The sequence below is a fragment of the Haliotis rufescens genome, unplaced genomic scaffold, assembly GCF_023055435.1.
Source record: "Haliotis rufescens isolate VD_foot unplaced genomic scaffold, xgHalRufe1.0.p SCAF_10, whole genome shotgun sequence".
Taxonomy (NCBI): Eukaryota; Metazoa; Mollusca; class Gastropoda; order Lepetellida; family Haliotidae; genus Haliotis; species Haliotis rufescens.
In genome coordinates, this window is record NW_025963780.1 from 43,267,748 (window position 1) to 43,291,449 (window position 23,702).

At 41.2% G+C, this 23,702-nt stretch overlaps 1 protein-coding gene across 2 annotated transcripts; it reads left to right on the forward strand.

Moving 5' to 3' along the window:
* Positions 1–702: 702 nt before the first annotated feature.
* Positions 703–22,592, forward strand: LOC124114702 (polyribonucleotide 5'-hydroxyl-kinase Clp1-like). Of its 2 annotated transcripts, none has more exons than XM_046475399.2 (13): positions 703–822; positions 2,131–2,208; positions 3,059–3,172; positions 4,581–4,706; positions 6,675–6,788; positions 7,822–7,849; positions 8,762–8,932; positions 10,648–10,737; positions 11,115–11,215; positions 11,794–11,932; positions 14,003–14,083; positions 17,473–17,566; positions 19,573–22,592. In XM_046475399.2, the coding sequence occupies exons 1-13, from the start codon at positions 802–804 to the stop codon at positions 19,682–19,684; spliced, it is 1,269 nt and encodes a 422-aa protein (XP_046331355.1). In that variant the 5' UTR covers positions 703–801; the 3' UTR covers positions 19,685–22,592. The 2 variants fall into 2 exon arrangements, with proteins under 2 accessions (XP_046331355.1, XP_046331356.1); XM_046475400.2 differs by lacking the exon at positions 19,573–22,592 and adding an exon at positions 18,065–19,543.
* The last annotated feature ends 1,110 nt before the right edge of the window (positions 22,593–23,702 follow it).

A 23,702-nucleotide genomic window follows, 5' to 3' on the forward strand; every position in this document is an offset into this window, starting at 1 on the left:
TTTACACTTTAGAGAGATGGAGGGAACCATTTATTAGTTTAGGTAGTGTGAAAATTACCGAACTGCCCAAGCTATGGGGGAAATATTCAGAGAGAAATATTCCATCTCGTCTATGAGGTCACATTATCTCCGTACAATTCAGGGCACTATCACAGTCAGGGCTAGGATAGGCTAGATTAGGTCAATTTGCCTTACTTTGAAATATGCAATTTTCATAGCCCTATGACTCGTGTTTTTTAAATGAAGCCAGAAAAGCATTTTTCTAGCATTTCTGACATTACTTTAGTTAGTCACACACACACGCGCGCGACTGTGCCTCTGCATGGCACCCTCGTATAACCTAACGCTTAGTGATCATCTTATATATTTACATCCCCTTTATCATTTTACCCCTTGGACACCCACCCCCCATCCACACACCACCACCACCACCCAGACCCCTTTGCAATCTTAGCCCTTAACACCCCCACCCCCTAGATTGTAGCTAGATTTGATAACTGAAGTATATGAGTGTTTGACATTTCGTGTTTCAAAAATACACTGATCTTTCAAAGACGAAAGGAATTCAACGGGGTATATTTTCTTTTTCTTTAATAATTCCATGTTACAAGTGTTAGAAGTGCCATAAAATACGCCATGTAAACAATCATTCTGCGAAACGCGTCAGTTAACGGAAAGCACCGAAAATGTCCGAACGGTGTGTCACGTGACAAAACATGGCAGCGCCCATTGAATGTTGCATGTGAGGCGCAACTCGTAAACAAATAGAAATATTTGAAGGAACAACTTAGAACCAAAGCTATGGCTGACGATAAAGAAGAGGTATGTTTTAGGGATACAATATGAGTCCGACAGTGAATAGTTTCATCCAGCTGGTACAGTGTTTAGACGAATCGGCATATTGTCCATATGCAAAATCGTCAGCTGGTGTGTGGGCCCAATCAGTGTGACTATGACATAATTGTTCAACGGGACTAACCAATTTTAGACTGAAGTAGGCAGTTTGTTTACACTGCCAAATACAGTAAGAAATCTGGTTAGAACATCAGTCAATATCACACAGATTTTCAGTGATAGAATCGAACAGTTTTAGTCCACTAGGCCTAATCCTTATAATGATAACATCTAGAAACCCTTGAAAAAGGCAAATTTCTACTAGTCCTTAGGATACCTTAACTTTTGGGCAGTTTGGCAAGGACTATAGAAACGTTGCCAAGACTGACAGTTAGTCTACAGCTATCTATGAATTACCTTCGTATCTATTTGACACATCCATAGATCAGTTGACTGATCTTTGAAAGGTGATTATAATTTACAATCATCTTTCAAAGATCGGTCAAATGGTTGATGATGTCTAACACATGTGACCGCCACAGGTTCATTAATAACTTCGAAAAGCTCTCCCATCATGGGTACTATTTGCTAGATTTTATAAGATGTGTACACTGAACTAATAAAATCTGATAATCATGACCCATGTGGTTGACACTTGACCCAGCAGTGACTGAAACGACATACAACATTAACCTGGATCAATAATCAGACTGAAAATGAACCTACTCCAAAGATGTTACCTTATTGTCATAAACAAAGTTATAAATGATACACACATTTGATCAAATTCAATTCAGTTTGTTACCAAGGTGTAGGTCATCAGCCCATAGTTACATCTGAATATGCCCGTATGTCAACAGACAAGAGGTGTAAGAAGGTTGTAGATTACATACATCATCTAACATGTATAGTAGGGCTGGGACAGGTAGCTTGTGTACTCGGGTCAGGTCGGTACTGAGTAGGACATGGTTAACCACAGGACTACCCGGACCCATGTTTTGTCACGTGATATATTGTTTAAAGACAAAATTCACTCTAACTCCATGCTTACACTACAAGTCACTAATGTGTGCTTTTCTTTCTGACTTTGCATGCATTGCTTCTGTTTTTTATATGTTTGAATCAAGTTAAAGCTTCAGTCAGCTTCAGTGTATGCATGACCAGTTTGGCATGGACCACAGGACTAGTGCCATTTCTATATCATTTGGTAAAGACCCTGAGATCTCAGAACTGAAGAGCAAGATTGGATGTATGTACTCGCTGAAATATGATCTTGATAATATTTCTTGTTTGTAGAGAAAGGAAGAATACAAACTTGAGAAGTTTTCTGAATTAAGATTTGAAGTGGAATCTAAAGCAAGTGTGAACTTAGAGGTAAGTATGTAAGTTAGTATTATGCCTGTTGTGTAGACTGTATTGTGTAATTGTAAGATGTATAACCGTATTAACATGATCAAGCACCCTCCTCCAATAAGCACCCCTGACCAACTTAAAGACCAATTTGTAAGTAATCTTCATAAGACTGAATGTCTACATTTACAGATTTTTTACAGTAAACAGCTCTGAAAATGGGGAAAATAATTGCATTGTAACTGTTATGAGAAAATGTTAGTTTCATGAATGTTTGAACTAATTATTTACTACCGCTTGATCTCTGAAAATATATTTAACTTGTATATAGTTTTAATAAGCACCCCATTTATCAATTTTCTGTTCGCTTATTATCGGTCTGTGTAACACTTTATGGAGAAAAAGAGGAGAAAATACCTTTCTTATTGTAAACCTTCCCTCTGTATATATATCACAAGTAATAGAACACACAAAGGAAAAAGTGGTCATTACATTGCATCTATTGATCCATTGTGTTTTATTTTAATGAAAGAATCAAGGTCAATACAAACTGTATGGCCTGAACAATCTTGGTTTGAGCTTGACTTTACACCTTCCTTATTAAACTCATTCCCAACCCCTCTCTACATGGCCTTACCACGCTTATGAAACTATACTGTTGGCAATACCCATAACTTTTGTCATATCCCAGAATCCCTGACATGGTGTTGTCACAAGTCTGTCATGACTGGTGATTTAATACATACATAATATGGAATGGTATATAATAGTTAATTATGATCATCAGAACTTTTGATATCTGTCAATTCTGATTTTCTTGATAACAACATGCGTTACCATTGTTACTAAATGTTGACATGATCTTGTCTTTCAGTTATGCGATGGAATGGCTGAGGTGTTTGGCACGGAATTAACCAAAAATAAGCGCTATGTGTTTCAAGCCGGCTCCAAAGTGGCCGTGTTCACATGGCATGGTTGTACCATCAAAATATCCTTTCACCATACACAAGATACGCTCTTCGTCTCTCTCAGCACAAGAGATATATTGTTGATGTTAAACAAAGATAACCAGTGAAGAAGTATTTTTGTTTCTTAGGCTATTTCATAAGCAAACATAAAGTGGTCGCCCCTAACGAAATTGAGGCGAGGTAAGCTCTGGACCACATACTACTATTTTTTATATCACACCATTCATTGTGACACAGAATATTTGACATAACAGTCAGTACTAAAGAAGTGTCATGTGAACATCAGCAATCTTCAGAAACCTATTATCTGCCGTAAAAGGCAACTATGCTTGTCGTAAGAGGCGACTAACAGGATTGGGTGGTCAGGCTCGCTGACTTGGTTGATGCATGTCATCGTATCGCAATTGAGTAGCTCAGTGCTCCTGATATCAGTCACTGGATTATCTGATCCAGACTCGATTATTTACAAACCACTGTCATATAGCTGGAATATTGCTGAGTGCAGCGTTAAACAACAAACATATTAACAAACAAACAGAATCTCCGCTGTCTGTTTTCCCTACGATTTAAAAACATTGATTTAGTCAGTTTCTATCTTTGCTTTCTGCCCCAAATGTATTGCCACACATACTGTGACTATTGTAATAACCCAGTTCTTGTGAATTGTAGACAAGTGTACATATTATTGCCAATGCTGACCGACAATGATTGAGAAAGAATTTCTATAAGTATTAGAAATGATGCTGTCCTCAAATATGTCAAATCAGCTGTATAAACAAATCAGATGTGATTGAAATCCTTGATTGACCAATCAGAATCAAGTGCTTTTCAGAGTCATAGTAATATTAATCATGTTAATTATAACCTTTTGTCGATACTGATCTCAACCCATAGGTATTCAATATTGCTGTAGAATTACATACAGATTGGTTAACTGACTGTAAAAGTCCAGTTTCCACCCTTGCTGAACTAGGCTGGAATTTGTGGGCTCGATCGTAACACCACCAGTGTCTATTACGAGTTATGTCCCTCCTATTGACCAATCACATTCCAGCTTTCATACCATTTGCATTTGCTTCAAACAAAATCGCGGCTCCAGTCAGGATGATCTGATCCATAATCAAAATCTATTTTGTAATATAAAGGGTCTTTGTGAAATGCATCCAATCACATGAGCACCTTGTTTAAAAACATGAACAGATTTGGAACCGAGTTGGATGTACACATGCTTTGCAAATCCTGTAATCGACTGAAATCTGCATGACAGATGTCGATTTCGTTATGAGATTTTGATTGGACTATACATAGACTCCTTAGTCCAGCCAAAATATATGACTCCATAATTCCAGCCTAGTTTGTCAAGGGTGGAATCTGGACTTTTATATGACATGTATCATGTTTACACAACATTGGCCTTGACCTTGTAACCTCAGCGGCAAGACGGAAGTTGCCTATGTTTCCAAGGAGACCCCGATGGTGATGTACGTAAATACACATGCAGCGCTGGAACAGATGAGGGAGAAAGCAGATACCGAGAACTCCCGCGGACCAAGGGTGAGATACGAGGAGCGGGATGACTTGGGGATGTCCTTGTATATCGGGATATCAATGTATCGGTACATTTTTAATGTCATCCTGTATCGATACAAATTTATGAAAAATATTCTAAATCACTGATGAACAGAATTGTTTGCAATGGTTTAGATTACCATGCTTAAGATGGTTCATGAGAAGGCAGAAATTCAAGTTATACCTTACCTGACGCTACACCTACAGCACCATGTAGCATCAGGTACGTATAAAAAAATTGCATATAATCAGAAATGCTCATGTTTTGCCTTACCTGATGCTACACAGTGCTGTAGGTGTAGCGTTAGGTAAGTATAAAAACATTGCATTTAATCAGAAGTGCTCATTTCTAATCATTTAATGGATCAGTCTAGTTCATATTTAGCATTAAATGGCAGGACTATGGTGGTCATTTGTGTCTTACACATATACAGAATAGTTATTATTAATAGATGTGTCATGATGATCTGGGTTAGAGGTGAACTTCAGCAACCCATGCTTATCGTAAAGGGGCGACCAACAAGATAGGGGGGTCAGACTCGTTGTCTTGGTTTATGCGTGTCATCGTCTCTTGCATAGATTGATGTTCCTGATGTAAGTTGCTGGATTGTCTTGTCCAGTCTTGATTATTTACAGACTGCCATCATATGACGCCATCGCTATTTCAATACTGAAATTTCCAATCAATGACACCGTACATAGGATGAGCATGATGCATGAATGAAGATGTTTTTAGTTGTCATAAGAGGGTCCAAATGGATCGGGTGGACAGGCTTGCTGATTTGGTCAATGCATGTCATCCTATCCCAGTTACGTGGATTGATGCTGGTCATGTCGACCACTGTATTGTCTGGTCCAGACTCGATTATTTACAGGAATGTTCAATCAATCAATCACCATGAGATGTAATGCATCTTCAAAGGGACTCAATAGACAACCAATCAAAACATATATAAAGTATAAACATGTAAAGCCAACATGGCAGGTGTTGAGTTAATTAATGAAAAGTGTTTTGAGAGCTCTTGTAAATGCAATTAGCAAATAGTATGTTACAGTTAAGTTTCATGTACTGTTACATGTAACCTTTAACACTTTGTATCATTTTGTATCAATACATGACCTCACAGTACCATACTCAACTCGTGACACAGAGTATCATGGACCGCCTCCGTTGTCTAGTGGTAGAGTATTGGCCCGGAGAGCAGAAGGTCCATTGTTTGATCCCCGGCTGTGTCTTAACTCATTAGAATATTGTACTTTTTGTTACCCTGTCTGATGCTCGGCATGAAGGGGCTAAAACAAGGACTGGTCAGCTCGGAGCCAGTATACTGTGTCTGAGTGGGGTATTCATGTTAAACTGCGGCATGGTATCTGAGTGGGCTAGCATTATAAAATCGACATTGGTGCAGACTGGTATAAGCAAATACCCGCACATGTGCATGCACTTCGCTTGTCGTAAGAGGCGACTAAAAGGGTCAGGTGGTCAGACTCGCTGATTTGGTTCATACATGTCATTGTATCCCAATTGCCTAGATCGATGCTCATGATGTCAATCACTGGATTGTCAGGTCCAGACTCGATTATTTACAGACCGCCGTCATATAGCTTGAATATTGCTGAGTGCGGCATTAAACAGCAAACAAACAAAGCAAACTATATAAGTGCAATAATCTTGGACGTGACATTAAACCCCATTTCCCTCAATCTCGCCAAGGGGCGGTCGGGTAGCCTAGTGGTTAAAGCGTTAGCTCGTCACGCCGAAGACCCGGGTTCGATTCCCGACATGGGTACAATGTGTGAAGCCCATTTCTGGTGTCCCCCGCCGTGATATTGCTAAAAGCAGCGTAAAACCATACTCACTCACTCACTCACTCACTCCACCTCGCTGAGTATCATGAGTCCCCCAATGTTGGGTGTATTGCTCCACCACTTATGTCAGTCTGTGTTGTGCAGGTGCTTGTTGTTGGGCCAACTGATGTCGGAAAGAGCACGCTGTGCCGCCTCCTCTGCAACTACGCTGTGCGGCTCGGGCGTGCTCCAGTCCTGGCGGATCTAGACGTTGGTCAGGTGAGAAGCAGACATGATTGGAATGTCACGAGTCCTTTACTTTGTGTGCCAAACATCACAGCTAATGTGTCTTTTTCTTAACATGGTCCAGTGGATAGAGCGTCTGCCCAGAGAGTGGAAGATCATTGGTTAGATTCCTTGGCTAAAAAATATGTTAAAAGATGGTTATTGTTGTTAGCCTGCGTGGAGTTCAGCATTGAAGTTAATTGGAGAAAACAAGGACTTTTCGGCAAGGGGTCAATATACTGTGTCTGATTGGGGTATCCATATTAAACTGCAGCTTGGTATCTCAGTGAGCAAGTACTATTAAGTCAGTCCAAACAAGTACAAGCAGCCACACGCGCACACACAGACACCCACACACAGACACACAGACACACACACAGACACCCACACACACACACAGACACCCACACACACAGACACCCACACACACACACACACACAGACACACACGCGCACACACAGACACCCACACACAGACACACACACACACAGACACACACACACACAGACACCCACACACACAGACACCCACACACACAGACACACACACACACACACACACACACACACACACACACACACACACACACACACACACACAGATATGTGATTGAGACTGAAGATTACCTATTTGTTCAGGTCATGTCATAATATGCAAGGGTTTCATCCCTGCCAACCACACTGAAGAAACTACTGCATTTGATTTTGTTAAACATGCTGCTTTTTTGACAGGATTAATTTCAAGTAAATGGAGTTAAGTTTATATGTCTTGATAGTCAGGGATGGTGGGGTAGCCTAGTGGTTAAAGGGTTTGCCTGTCTCGCTGAAGGCCCTGGTTTGATTCCCCTCATGGGCACAATCTGGTGTCCCCCGCTGTGACATTGCTAGAATATTGCTAAACATGCTAAACGTGGCGTACAACCATACTCACTCACTCACTCTTGATAGTCATGTATGTGCACACATCACGTCCTGGTTCTGGAAGTAGTATTTGCCTCAACACTTGTTCTTGTTCTTGTTCTTTCAGAATCAGATAGGAATCCCAGGAACAATAGGTAGGTGAACAAACCACAGAAAGAGAGTGAGACGTCTATGAAATGTTCTCAAGGTTCCTCGGCACGTGAAGATCCGGGTAGAGAATAGGTCTTCAGCAACCCATGCTTGTTGTTAGAGGCGACTATGGGGATCGGGTGGTCAGCTTCACTGACTTGGTTGATGCATGCTATCGCATCTCAAATGTGTTGACCGATGCTCATGATGTCAATTGCTGGATTGTCTGGTCCAGATTCGATTATTTACGGACCACCATCATATAGCTGGCATATTGCTGAGTGCGGCGTTAAACAACAAATAAACAAATGTAATTGGACTAATCTTGTCTTAAAACAAACATTAAACATATTGTGATTGTGTTATAGTGTCAATGGAATTTGACATTCAAAATCAACATTAAGTACCATCATTAAGAAGACAGTCCATTCTCAAACCCTGCTTGTTGACTGATTTTGGCCCCGCCTCGTAAAAGTTACGAGCTGCCACTCACCAAGACATGGGTTCATGAATGCAGTCAGCAAAACGAGGCCAGAGCAAAATCACTGACAATGTTATTATTTGAATGCTATGAAGTGATCACCGCTAATAGTCAACGCTGCTATTATGTGTATTGTCTATCGTTTTATGCAAGATAGCAGGTGTTTCCAAGCGAAAACGTATATAACTAACAATGTATATAACAAACTGATTTCTCCAGTCCCTTGTAGTTCGTTATAACTGTGTGACGTTAAATTTTAACTCACTCACTCACTCACTTACTCACACCCACCCACACACCCACCCACCCACGCACGCACGCACTCACTCACTCACACCCACCCACACACCCACCCACGCACGCACTCACTCACTCACTCACTCACTCACTCACTCACTCACTCTACTGTAACTGAGATGCTGTCCCCCCAATGTAGGGGCTATCGTCGTGGAGCGGCCTGCTGATGTGGAGGAGGGCTTCTCGGAGGCAGCACCACTCTGTTTCCACTTCGGACACAAGTCCCCTAGCGAGAATCTCACACTCTTCAATCTCCTCGTGTCGCGACTGGCCGATGTCATCAATCTGCGATGTGAATCCAGCAACAAAGGCAAGTTAACTTCACTTTCATGTCCTTTATTTGATTGAGGGACCCTTGGGAGTCTTTGAGATTCTTTGGAGCCTTCAATATGCTTTTATGGGTGCTCTTTTTTAAACATCTTTATGTCTAAGTAGACAACTTCTTTAATAGTGTAAAGGCGACGTTTCGGTATAGATCCTTATACTGTTGTATAATGTCTTGCTTGACAACGATATAAGGATCTGTACCGAAACGTCGCCTTTACAGTATTAAAGAAGTTGTTATCCACAAATTTTGTCTACTTTGTCATCCGTCAACTTCTAAGTGATGCCTATCAAACAATTTATCTTTAAGTCTTCAAGCTATGGATATGTGTAAAAGTATTGAACATGCATCCAAAGTTTTTGAGGATGTTGCCGATTATTTTTTACTTACGTCTTATCATGCTTATAACTGTATAAGACTTAAAAAAATTAAAGAATTGGTTCACAGGCAATGGCTTTTAAAAACATAGAGGGGGGCTGTTTTTGGTTGTTTTTGGCTTGTTCAAACTAGTATGTAACCAAATAAACAGTTGTGTACCATCAACCTGGGAAAGGGCCTCCCTACATAAACCAGCATACAAACTCGTATTGTCGCCATGGCCATGTGAATACGACTAGTCTGTCTTACAGACCCTGATACAATTATATATCAAATACAGCCCATGCAAGTCTATAATGTTTGGCAAGTCTAGATCACTGCAGTATCAGGAAAATGAAGAGAGTCACTGGGCTCCTTTTTATAACATTTTTATTAAGATAACTGAACAACTGTTTTTTTTATGTACGATATGTTCATTTCAGAGACTAGATTTTAGTCTAGAATACGACATGAGATGCGCAATAAAGGAGTGTTCATGTAAAGAGAAGTAACTGCATGATATATTGGATCGCATTGTTTTGAAGTTATAGGATTTTTTTATTTTTTGGAAAATAGAAATAAAAACGAAACATGCGCCTGACTTTATGATGATGAGGGCAGTGCCTGAGAACTAAGACTATTATTTTTTTTAGCCTATTGCCGTGGCATTTGTTTAGAAATTCTCTTGAGTAAAGTTACTCAATGATCTTGGAGTGTACGATTGCAACAATCACATTTTTGAGGAATTTGGATGAAAATCTGCCAGTTAGTATTCATAGTCTGTTATTATTTCACAATGAACAGCAATTTTGTCAAACAAAAAATAGGGGGAACTTATCAGATTGAAATATGGTCATGTGAATGTTATCATCTAGTTAGACCTCGACCTGTGAGGGTGCCGGGTAAGAATTGGTCCCCAGCAGCCTATGTTGGTGGTTAGAGGCAACGGATCGGGTGGTCTGGATCAGTGACTTGGTTGATTGTGTACCCAAACCTTACATCATCGTACCCTGACGACATGGATCGTTGCTCACAATACCATCACTGGATTGTTTGATCCAGACTTGATTTTTTACAAGCAGCTGTCATACAGCTGGAACGTGGCAGCAAAGTTTGGCCTCTTTTTGTAACAGATTCTTTCCCAGATCTTTACTGTATTTGTTTAACATGTTTAAGTAAAACTGAAACTTTTAAATTAAACTGAATTTAACTGAAAGAGAACTTTTTTTAATTGTTTTAAATTTGTATGTCTATTTTGTGAAAGTTTGGATCAGCATGGTCAGTGGATGCCTAAATCAGGTTATTAGAACAAACACATGTTACCTTCGTCTTGTTTGTTTCAGCCAATATGAGCGGGGTTATCATCAACACGGGGGGTTGGATACGAGGAGGGGGATACGAGGCCATTAAACAAGCTGCAGGAGCCTTTGAAGGTATGATATATATTGCTGGAATATTGCTAAAAGTGGTGTGACACCATACTGACTCACTCTACTTATCTCCCCTAGCTGCCTATAGTTATCTCCCCTCTTTACCTCCAGTTATCTGACCCGTGAAGACCCGGGGTAGAATAGGTCTTCAGCAACCCATTCTTGCTGTAAAAGGAGACTACTTGTCATAAGAGGCGACAAACAGGGTCAGGTGGTCACTGGATTGTCTGGTCCAGATTCGATTACTTACAGACTGCCGTCATATAACTGGAATAGTGCAGAGTGGGGCGTGAAACAACAATGAAAAAAACACACAAAACCCCCCCCCCCCCCAAAAAAAAACCCCCAAAAAGCAGTTATCTCCCTTGTTTCTCCCACAGTTGATGCTGTGATTGTCTTGGACCAAGAGCGGCTGTATAATGAGATGAAACGAGACATGCCGGAATTCGTCAAGATCATCCTGCTGCCAAAGTCAGGAGGGGTGAGTAGGTTGCCATTGTCATGACTACAATATGCATGATGCTAGATTACAAAGCATCATGTCGGGGCTCAGGTGCGACAGTTGTCTCAAGGTCTGTAGAGAGTGGGTTCGAATCCCAGATATGTACAGATGATCATCTTTGGTTTTTAAGCACCATAGACTTGGTAGACAGCTAGCTAATCGTAACACCTACCATAGACATCCATCACAAACTCAAGACCCGTGAAGGCCCAGGGTAGAATAGGTCTTCAGCAACCCATGCTTGCCGTAAGAGGAAACAATTCTTGTCGTAAGAGGCGACTAATGTGATCGGGTGGTCAGACTCGCTGACTTGGTTGATGCATGTCATCGTATCCCAATTGCCTGGATCGATGCCTGGATTGTCTGGTCCAGACTCGATTATTGACAGACCGCCATCGTATAGTTGGAATATTGCTGAGTGCGGCGTTAAACAACAAACAATCAGTCAATCACCTACTCAATGCAGTACATTGGCCTAAGATGATCTCTGAATTTCACATTTATTTGAAATCTGGTACTATTATTGACATTACTGTGTTTTGTGTTTGCCATGTCAGGTAGTGGAGCGGTCAACACACGTGCGTGCCGAGGGCAGGGACGCCAAGGTGCGGGAATACTTCTACGGCATCAAGAACACCCTGTACCCTCACACGTTCGAAGTCAAGTTTGCAGATGTCAAAATATTTAAGATTGGAGGTAATCAGAGAGACAATGATTTAGAGTGATATCACAATGTCTAAAGCACCATGCTCCAGTGTGTGCCTTTGTAATGCAATGTTTTATATGTGTATGATATTTATTACTTGCCCGTGAAGAGATCACCCGTTTAATAAACATACAGCTGTATTACACATTGTGTAATACCAAAACGCGTGCTTATGTACTCTCGGAACACGTTTCACGAACAAATATTGAAAGCTCTCCACATCCCTTGGCTTATTCAACGACATTGCGTGTGGAGATGATAGATCAATGAGAGGAGCTTGTGCACACTCGATGACCCCAGCAACCCTCATACTGTAGCACAACAGTCGTTGGTCTAAGTTAAAGTATGTGAGTTGCGATAACCTTAACGCTACTATAATTTTGTCGAACAGATGCCTGAATTCTAAAGGTGGGCCGTTGTATGGTATTAAATTCATATGTTTCAACTTTTGACGTGTTTGAAGTATTATTGTGTTAAACTCAATTGGATTATGCTGTGGATCGTGTAGGTGTCAGCCTATTCACACTCAACAGTATAATTCTAAAAACGTTATAAATAGCAAGTAATAAATAAAATACTCAACTCGCTCCCATGTAAAACCAATTTTATGAAACTCGTGAATAGTTGTGGTATATCACGAGCGAAAGCTTTCGCCCATCACATACCACAACTATTCACTCGTTTCATTAAATTGGTATTACACGGGAGCTCGTTTAGTATTCTATATTTATATGAGGCAAACTATGAATGATGTATAGTACGCCCTCAACAGTTTGCACGTACTGAGTATAAAGCTCTCCATGCTTACAGTAGGGCTGGGATGATACACCAACTGTGAGATCCAATACATATCACGATACCTTACTCACGATCTGATATGTATCACGATACTTGGATGTGCTCTTATCTGTGGTGCGTAAGCCATCTTTTTCATAGACAGGATGGCCAAATACCTGGCACACTGATGATTTACAGGTGGCAGTTTGAAGTATGGGGCAATGGATGAAAATATTTATGTTTTCACTATTAACTTGCACTACTGATTAGTGTTTAGTGGAACAGTTATTTAATCAAACATTTAAGGTCAGAATCGATTTTGTTTACTTAGCGTGTGACTGTGATCGATACTTGTATCGAGAAGAAAAAATTACAATCCACCGAAGCATAGGTGTACCGTCCCACCACTAGCTTACATGCTTCATGTGAACTAAATACTCAACCAGGCAGCATATTACAATGATCTCGTGTTCCGTAATTTGATCTCCGTGATTCTCAGATTTACCTGAATTATGACCCTCCGTTACGTGGACATATTATTTATAGATAATAACTTCTTTATTATTCTATAATAGCAACGTTTCCCTTGACAACGATATGAAGATCTATACCTGAATGTCGCTATTACAGTATAATAAAGACGTTCTTATCGATAAATTTTTTGTCCACTTTGTCATTCGTCACCTTCTAAGAAATGCCTCTCAAACAACCCTTGGTTTGTCATTATGACCACACTCGTCAGTTTCCTCAAAGTGGTAAACAAGTCAATTTGCTTTAACATAACTGAAATACCGTACAAAGCAATGTTTAACCCTACTGATTCTAAGCATGCTATATATACAAGGTAAAAATCGCTTGAAAAGCCCTTAAATATTATTGTCTCTAAAAAGCCTTGATTTTTAGTGTCAACCTTGAAAAGCCTTGAAAATCACCAACTTAGCTTGAAAAGCCTTGAATTTGTACAAAAAGACATACATGCCTGTTAGTATAAGTACATGTATAGAAGTTCTTGACTGACTTAATATCTTTTATTGATGGTTGTGAAAATTCATACTGCTTTTCAGATCTTATGATTAATACATGGTATAATTGATTTAAAACAAAAATGTGGACAGACATAAGCTAAAAACAAAACTTAACAGCACTGAAAATAAAAGTCAAACCTCAAAAAGGCCTTGAAAACGACTTGAATTTTAGTTTTCCGTATCTGTATGAACCTTTATACATGTTATAGGCATGTACTGTTGATGTTGTCACTGGAGTAATGTTGTGTGTGTTGCCAGCCCCACCCCTGCCCGAATCGTGCCTGCCCCTGGGGATGAAAGCCCAGGACAACAAGACCAAGCTGGTACCCCTGCTGCCCAGTAAGTCTACACAAACAAAGGATGAGTTGTGCATCAGTATTTCGGGGCACACATTTAGGAGCCATTTTATTTGAAGCAAAGAATTCAGCATACTGTAGCAAGTGTCCCGAATTGGTCTACAGTAGACTACGCTTATAACAAAATCAAATGGAGCACTAATTCCAGTTTGTTTTAACCGTAGTTCTTTATAACCATGTATACAGCATTTATACAGCAAATTTGGGGGGTCGGGTAGCCTAGTGGTTAAAGCGTTTGCTCGTCACGCCGAAAACCGGAATATTGCTAAAAGCGGCGTAAAACCATACTCACTCACTATACAGCAAATTGCAGGGACCAAAAATAACAGTTCATTATATTCGCCATTTCGTTATAAGCGTGTTCGTTACAAACATAGTTTACTGTAAATTCTTTATTGCATCAGATTTCGTCAAACAATTACACATTAATTGACCTTTAAGCTTTGTGAGGGGCAGTGGGGTAGCTTAGTGGTTTAAGCGTTTGATTCCACACATGGGTACAATGTGTGAAGCCCATTTCTGGAGTCCTCCGCCATGATATTGCTGAAATATTGCTAAAAGCGGCGTCAAACCATACTCACTCACTCACATAAGCTTTGTAAAGTTTGGCTTGGAAGCTTGTGAAGCAGTAACCTTGTCCCCAGTTGGTGCTTACTATTGACATTTCACTGATATCATGAAGGAAGTCTATTTAGAGAATAACCAACGTGAGGAATGATGGATTATCTGTACCTTCTGAATGTATGATGAAAGTCCCGAGGCTTTGGCGAGGGGCAGATAGTTCATAATTTCGAGTTTTGAGTGGGTTATTCTATATATTACTCACTGACATTTTAAGAGAGAAAATGAAGAAAAATCTTATGAAATGTCAACCCACTAGATAAACTTTACTGATTGCAAACTATTGTTCAGTCATGAAATCAAGTTGTGACGTCATGAACAATGTATGAAGTCAGGTTGTATTTTAACAGTGAAGCACTGTGACATCATAGGGCTTCAACTGACCAATCAGCTTTGAGAATCACTAAATTGCAAATATCCAAAAGTTATTACCATGATTACACTCAATGTTTCTACTCATATGGGTGATATTGACATTTAAATACTCTATGACCTGATGGAGGTGATTTTGATGAACAATAGCAATTTGAAGTTGAAGAGCTTATGTGATTCCTGTGGCTCTGTTGACACATCACCTGTCTGTATTCACCCGTCTCTCTTCCTCTGTGTCTCTATTCACCTGTCTCTCTTCCTCTGTGTCTCTATTCACCTGTCTCTCTTCCTCTGTGTCTCTCTTCCTCTGTGTCTCTATTCACCTGTCTCTCTTCTTCTGTGTCTCTACTCACCTGTCTCTCTTCCTCTGTGTCTCTATTCACCTGTCTCTATTCCTCTGTGTCTCTATTCACCTGTCTCTCTTCCTGTGTCTCTATTCACCTGTCTCTCTTCCTCTGTGTTTCTATTCACCTGTCTCTCTTCCTGTGTCTCTATTCACCTGTCTCTCTTCCTCTGTGTCTGTATTCACCTGTCTCTCTTCCTCTGTGTCTGTATTCACCTGTCTCTCTTCCTCTGTGTCTGTATTCACCTGTCTCTCTTCCTCTGTGTCTGTATTCACCTGTCTCTCTTCCTCTGTGTCTCTATTCACCTGTCTCTATTCACCTGTCTCTCTTCCTCTGTGTCTGTATTCACCTGTCTCTCTTCCTCTGTGTCTCTATTCACCTGTCTCTCTTCCTCTGTGTCTGTATTCACCTGTCTCTCTTCCTCTGTGTCTGTATTCACCTGTCTCTCTTCCTCTGTGTCTGTATTCACCTGTCTCTCTTCCTCTGTGTCTGTATTCACCTGTCTCTCTTCCTCTGTGTCTCTATTCACTTGTCTCTCTTCCTCTGTGTCTCTTCCTCTGTGTCTGTATTCACCTGTCTCTCTTCCTCTGTGTCTCTATTCACCTGTCTCTCTTCCTCTGTGTCTGTATTCACCTGTCTCTCTTCCTCTGTCTGTATTCACCTGTCTCTCTTCCTCTGTGTCTCTATTCACCTGTCTCTCTTCCTCTGTGTCTCTATTCACCTGTCTCTCTTCCTCTGTGTCTGTATTCACCTGTCTCTCTTCCTCTGTGTCTGTATTCACCTGTCTCTCTTCCTCTGTGTCTGTATTCACCTGTCTCTCTTCCTCTGTGTCTCTATTCACTTGTCTCTCTTCCTCTGTGTCTCTCTTCCTCTGTGTCTGTATTCACCTGTCTCTCTTCCTCTGTGTCTCTATTCACCTGTCTCTCTTCCTCTGTGTCTGTATTCACCTGTCTCTCTTCCTCTGTCTGTATTCACCTGTCTCTCTTCCTCTGTGTCCCTATTCACCTGTCTCTCTTCCTCTGTGTCTGTATTCACCTGTCTCTCTTCCTCTGTCTGTATTCACCTGTCTCTCTTCCTCTGTGTCTCTATTCACCTGTCTCTCTTCCTCTGTGTCTCTATTCACCTGTCTCTCTTCCTCTGTGTCTGTATTCACCTGTCTCTCTTCCTCTGTGTCTGTATTCACCTGTCTCTCTTCCTCTGTGTCTCTATTCACCTGTCTCTCTTCCTCTGTGTCTCTATTCACCTGTCTCTCTTCCTCTGTGTCTGTATTCACCTGTCTCTCTTCCTCTGTGTCTGTATTCACCTGTCTCTCTTCCTCTGTGTCTCTATTCACCTGTCTCTCTTCCTCTGTGTCTCTATTCACCTGTCTCTCTTCCTCTGTGTCTGTATTCATCTGTCTCTCTTCCTCTGTGTCTGTATTCACCTGTCTCTCTTCCTCTGTGTCTGTATTCACCTGTCTCTCTTCCTCTGTGTCTGTATTCACCTGTCTCTCTTCCTCTGTCTGTATTCACCTGTCTCTCTTCCTCTGTGTCCCTATTCACCTGTCTCTCTTCCTCTGTGTCTGTATTCACCTGTCTCTCTTCCTCTGTCTGTATTCACCTGTCTCTCTTCCTCTGTGTCTCTATTCACCTGTCTCTCTTCCTCTGTGTCTCTATTCACCTGTCTCTCTTCCTCTGTGTCTGTATTCACCTGTCTCTCTTCCTCTGTGTCTGTATTCACCTGTCTCTCTTCCTCTGTGTCTCTATTCACCTGTCTCTCTTCCTCTGTGTCTCTATTCACCTGTCTCTCTTCCTCTGTGTCTGTATTCACCTGTCTCTCTTCCTCTGTGTCTGTATTCACCTGTCTCTCTTCCTCTGTGTCTCTATTCACCTGTCTCTCTTCCTCTGTGTCTGTATTCATCTGTCTCTCTTCCTCTGTGTCTCTATTCACCTGTCTTTCTTCCTCTGTGTCTCTATTCACCTGTCTCTCTTCCTCTGTGTCTGTATTCAACTGATGCTGTTCAACTGTCTATGTTTACCTGTGTTGAATATTCCAGGTAACAACATCCTGCACCATGTCCTGAGCATCAACTCCTCCACCACCATCGAACAGACCATGATTGAGTCGAACACGCTGGGATTTATTGTTGTGTGAGTATGCCGGCTGGCAGAATGAGTGACTCCTGGCAGTCTTTGCATAAATTAATGAAAAAGCATGACAAAGTCATCAAAAGTCCGAGGTTTTATGCATCAGTCATGACTATGTTTCAACCTTGATAAATTTATGGGACCAGGGTACAACAAGGTTTTCATGTCAACATGCAGGGGTTAACCCGTTTCGACCCGTGAAGATCCAGGGTAGAATCGGTCTTCAGCAACCCATGCTTGCCGTAAAAGGCGACTGTGCTTGTTGTAATAGGCGACTAACGGGATCAGGTGGTCAGGCTCGCTGACTGGGTTGATGCATGTCATCGTATCCCAATTGCATGGATCAATGCTCATGATGTCAGTCACTGGATTGTCTGGTCCAGACCACCATCATATAAATGGAATATTGCTGAGTCAACACACAAACAAACAAACTTGAAGGGAACATGGAGAAAATGACGTTCAATGTGCTGATGCTCTGACTGAGTGTTTGCATTGCAGGACGTCGGTGAACATGGAGAAAATGACGTTCAATGTGCTGATGCTCTGACTAACTGAGTGTTTGTATTGCAGGACGTCAGTGAACATGGAGAAAATGACGTTCAATGTGCTGATGCTCTGACTAACTGGGTGTTTGTATTGCAGGACGTCGGTGAACATGGAGAAAATGACGTTCAATGTGCTGATGCTCTGACTAACTGGGTGTTTGTATCGCAGGACGTCGGTGAACATGGAGAAAATGACGTTCAATGTGCTGATGCTCTGACTAACTGAGTGTTTGTATTGCAGGACATCAGTGAACATGGAGAAAATGACGTTCAGTGTGCTGATGCTCTGACTAACTGAGTGTTTGTATTGCAGGACGTCAGTGAACATGGAGAAAATGACAATCAATGTGCTGATGCTCTGACTAACTGGGTGTTTGTATTGCAGGACGTCGGTGAACATGGAGAAAATGACGTTCAATGTGCTGATGCTCTGACTAACTGGGTGTTTGTATTGCAGGACGTCAGTGAACATGGAGAAAATGACGTTCAATGTGCTGATGCTCTGACTAACTGAGTGCTTGTATTGCAGGACGTCGGTGAACATGGAGAAAATGACGTTCAATGTGCTGATGCTCTGACTGAGTGTTTGTATTGCAGGAAGTCGGTGAAAATGGAGAAAATGACGTTCAGTGTGCTGATGCTCTGACTAACTGAGTGTTTGTATTGCAGGACGTCGGTGAACATGGAGAAAATGACTTTCAATGTGCTGATGCTGTGACTAACTGAGTGTTTGTATCGCAGGACGTCGGTGAACATGGAGAAAATGACGTTCAATGTGCTGATGCTCTGACTAACTGGGTGTTTGTATTGCAGGACATCGGTGAACATGGAGAAAATGACGTTCAATGTGCTGATGCTCTGACTAACTGAGTGTTTGTATTGCAGGACGTCGGTGAACATGGAGAAAATGACGTTCAATGTGCTGATGCTCTGACTAACTGGGTGTTTGTATTGCAGGACGTCGGTGAACATGGAGAAAATGACGTTCAATGTGCTGATGCTCTGACTAACTGGGTGTTTGTATTGCAGGACGTCAGTGAACATGGAGAAAATGACGTTCAATGTGCTGATGCTCTGACTAACTGGGTGTTTGCATTGCAGGCCGTCGGTGAACATGGAGAAAATGATGTTCAATGTGCTGATGCTCTGACTAACTGAGTGTTTGTATTGCAGGACGTCGGTGAACATGGAGAAAATGACGTTCAATGTGCTGATGCTCTGACTAACTGAGTGTTTGTATTGCAGGACGTCGGTGAACATGGAGAAAATGACGTTCAGTGTGCTAATGCTCTGACTAACTGAGTGTTTGTATTGCAGGACGTCGGTGAACATGGAGAAAATGACTTTCAATGTGCTAATGCTCTGACTAACTGGGTGTTTGTATTGCAGGACGTCGGTGAACATGGAGAAAATGACGTTCAATGTGCTAATGCTCTGACTAACTGAGTGTTTGTATTGCAGGACGTCGGTGAACATGGAGAAAATGACGTTCAATGTGCTGTCCCCAGGTGCTCCACCACTGCCCAACACCAACCTGTTTGTCATGGACATTCAGTTTATGGACATCAAGTGAAGTGCAGGCATTGTCACAACATGGGCACTGAACTTTCCAGCAGTCTCAGACAGAGAAAACATAGTTACTCTGACAAGGAATAAGTCGCACCTGTCCAGTGAGAGTGTCTGCACTGACTACTGTGGATCATACACAATCAGACACAATGCCCAGAACAATAGTGCTCGCATTCTGATAATGACCCATTATACAATGTGCAACACACAGACTTGTAGTCAGGATTCCTGAATCATGAGCACACAATCCCAGCCCTACCGATGGTTGCCTATTTTTTAAGGATAGACACTCACTTGTCCATTAGTCCAAGACAAATGCAAATCAAGAGGGATTTGTTTTCTACCAAAATCTAACTATTTTACATAAATGTTTAGTCCAAAAGGGCCTGCAGAATAGTTGGATTGACCAACGGTGTCAACCCCTGTTTTGTATGTCATCAACTGTTTTACAAGTCCTTCATCCAACCCCTGGGCAACAATATATCATCACCACCACCATCACCATCACCATCACCATCACCATCACCACCACCACCACCACCATCGCTTTGTGCTGTGCTTTTAAATTCTCTCAAAAGTGTAATTTTTACCTCCGTAAACTTTTCCTCCTCTGAAATTGCCAGACTGGAGGAGATGGCATACATGTTCCTCCTTATGTTGACATTATATTTTGTTTATTTCTTTTTAGAATTTAGCGCAAGCCTTTAGTATTTATGAAGAAAATATTTGAGTGTCAATGCTGACAGCAACGTTTGTCTATCAGCTGTCTTTGTTGTTTTTACTACATTTGCAGGTGAGCTACAGTGCCACGACTGTTTTTTACGACCCTCTCCCAAATTGTGCCTTGCTTGTACAACCTCCTCCAGACCCAGTCATACCCTACAGCTGCCTATCATGGTAGCACATGTTATATACCTCACTGGGTGGCTCAGTCGTCCAAGGCGGTACAATTCACTGTGAAAAGTTGTGTCCCTTGGGCACGCCAGAAATCTATGAATGTGGTTTCAAATCCCAATTCACCGCGATTATGTTGCTTCACTGGCTACATTGTTGCTTGAGTTATGATGGACTCCAACCGTGAAAACCTTCATTCTACAATGATTTGAAGAACAACGACCCTTGGAAGTCTGCTAACAATGGGAGCTGCGATAGCTGTGTAGCTGATAGCTTCAATGGGGTGAAACGGTGTAAGGTCATGTCTTAAAAGACTGTCATCTATTAGTTGCTGAGATTGCTTGTGGAATGAGGACCATTATTCCAATGAACTCGGTAACTTGAGTCTTCAAACAAATCTGTGTGCAACTGGATACCTCTACTCATTGGGTTCATCTGCCAATGTTACCCAGATCAGCACCAGAGACAAGGTCTGAGCTGAGGCAGACTAACCTGCAGTTGAAAGTTCACTTGTCCACATGTTGTAGTGAGTGAGTGAGTGAGTGAGTGAGTGAGTGAGTATGGTTAAATGCCTCCTTTAGCAATATTCAAGGTCTGAGCTGAGGCATACTAACCTGCATTTGATAGTTCACTTGTCCACATGTTGTAGTGAGTGAGTGAGTGAGTGAGTGAGTGAGTGAGTGAGTGAGTATGGTTTTACGCCACTTTTAGCAATATTCCAGCAATATCAGAGTGGGGGACACCAGAATTGGCTTCCCACATTGTACCCATGTCGGTAATTGAACCGGGGTTTTCGGCGTGACAAGCGAACACTTTAACCTCTAGGCTACCCGACCGCCCCCCACATGTTGTAGAAGATGTAAATATTTTGTAGATAACACAATGTACATATTTCATAAGGAACATTCATCATACATGAACAGTCATTATCTTAAAAGAAATATCATTTTGTGCTGTTGCTACATGAAAGAGATCACTTTCTTTAGATGTCTTTAAGGCGTAAAAAATAAAAGAATTGGTTCTCAGGCAATGAAAACATCGTGCAGGTGGACAGGCGGTTTTGTTTTGTTTTTTGTTTTTTGTTTTGTTTTTTGATTGATCAAACTAGTAAGGACCTCCCTACATAAACAATTATGCAAACTGCTATTACCACCATGACCATAACACCAGATGCGCAGTAAATCAGTGTGCATGTAAAGGGAAGTAACTGTGTGCTATATTGGATCGCATTGTTTTTAAGAATTAGGATTTTTTGATTATTTTGATAATGGAAATAAAAACGAAATTTGCGGCGGACTTTATGATGATGTGGGCAGTGCCTGAGAACCAAGACTCTTATTATTGTTTTAGCCTTAGGAAAACCATGGAAAGGTTGTGCAGAGTTGTGTCCCTTTGTCATGGGTAGTGATAGTGTTCCGAGGTCTCAGCACAGTGCTCATACTTTTTACTAGAAACCTGCAACACTTGCTCATTAAGCTGTAACATCCAGAAACAAGGGAAATACTTTGTGAAACCCACATCAATCACTCACTCAAGGAGCAGATGTGTCGCATCATACTTATTAAATGAAATAAGATCCTACACACCATCAACTTGCCTATATCAATACTGTTCGATAGATTCAATTTTATATACATTGTGATCATTAAGCCCTAAACAGTTTTTGATTGTCAGCCAGCAGCCTTATCGGTATAAACCTCAGTAAGCTGACATCATATAATAGCTGATGCGGCTCAACCTAAGAAAGACGACTCCCCACACCAGTTTCTGCAAAATCATTGTCGAAGAAGTGCTTATGTATTTCAGACTTACACTTAATACGTGATTGTGTAAATTTTAGAAACTTTGAATATTATATTTTTTAAGGATGAATAGCTAAATCTGTTCGATGTCATCTATTTTACATGTTATATATTGTCCCGAGTTAAGACGAGGGTGTTTGTTCATTGCGATTTGTTATTGTATTCATACCATTTCAAATGAATGGAGTTTCTCTTGGAATAAAGCATTTTATCATGGAAGTGAGTTTGTCCTGTTAAAGTTACATATCTGCCATGACAATGTTGGAATCATTTTTTTCTTTCTGTATACATGATGACCCACGTGATGCCCCTGGGTTGGAACAGGTCCCCTGCAGTCTACATGTACACAGTATGCTTCTCATACGAGCGACTAGACGGAACAGGTGGTCAGGCTAAGAGGTTAGGGCTGGGACGAGTCCAAATTTACTAACCGGGTACCCACCCCCTATTACCCGACCCTACCCGAGTACCCGCTGTAAGTCCCGAGAGGTACAAAATGTCCGATTGGGAATAGTTTGACCGTAGCCCTGGAAAAATGTATTGAGATACATGTTTGAGATGATCTGGTCATGCATACACTGAAGTTGATTGACGTTTTATCTTTGTTTAAACATAAATGCGAACATTAGTGACTTGTGTAACCATATATGTCCGGATCTTTTTTGTCATTAAACAGTAAATCACATGACTAACCATGGGTCCAGGTCGTCCTGTGGGTGTCCGGCTCCGTCTCAGTACGGCATCTGCAGCATCCGTTTCAACCATATGGTCACGAGGACAAATTACACATTCTAAGAATGCACAGTAGGAAATGATCATAACATCTGTCTTTACAGTGAAATAATGTCATACCTTCAAGTTTACAATGTTTCTTTCATGCTGGTTGGCTGAATGGGTAGTCACGTGATCTGATATTTGGAGTTCACACAACTGTGAACGGACAGAAAAGTACCCATCGACATTTTTGTGTGAAATTGGTCGTGTGAACTGCCGGAACTACTTTCCGGGGTTTCCCCGAATTCTCGATCGGTGTTTACAATCAACTCGTTTTTTCTATTTTCTGTTTAATCCCTGCATATATCAGCAATATAATGAATTTAGTATTTTTGCCTGGTCTTGTAACATTTCACCTGACTAAAAATTAAATAAATGGTTGGTTTTGGTGTTTAATGCCGTCTAGCTGCTAGATGAAACAAAATGGACTGTCCTTACGGTGATTTGGATATGGAATGGCTATCTATCTGCTTATAACGCAAGTGATGAAAATTAATTCTGTAAAATTACTGAGATGAACGAAATTTATTTACTGAGCGATATTGACTTTGA

What these genes read in the sequence shown, in the direction of transcription:
- LOC124114702 (XM_046475399.2), top strand. Translation starts at nt 802, where the DNA reads ATGGCTGACGATAAAGAAGAG. An exon ending in CGGATCTAGACGTTGGTCAG is followed by an intron (nt 6,789 to 7,821) that starts GTGAGAAGCAGA and finishes TTGTTCTTTCAG; the next exon opens with AATCAGATAGGAATCCCAGG. An exon ending in TGCTGCCAAAGTCAGGAGGG is followed by an intron (nt 11,216 to 11,793) that starts GTGAGTAGGTTG and finishes TTGCCATGTCAG; the next exon opens with GTAGTGGAGCGGTCAACACA.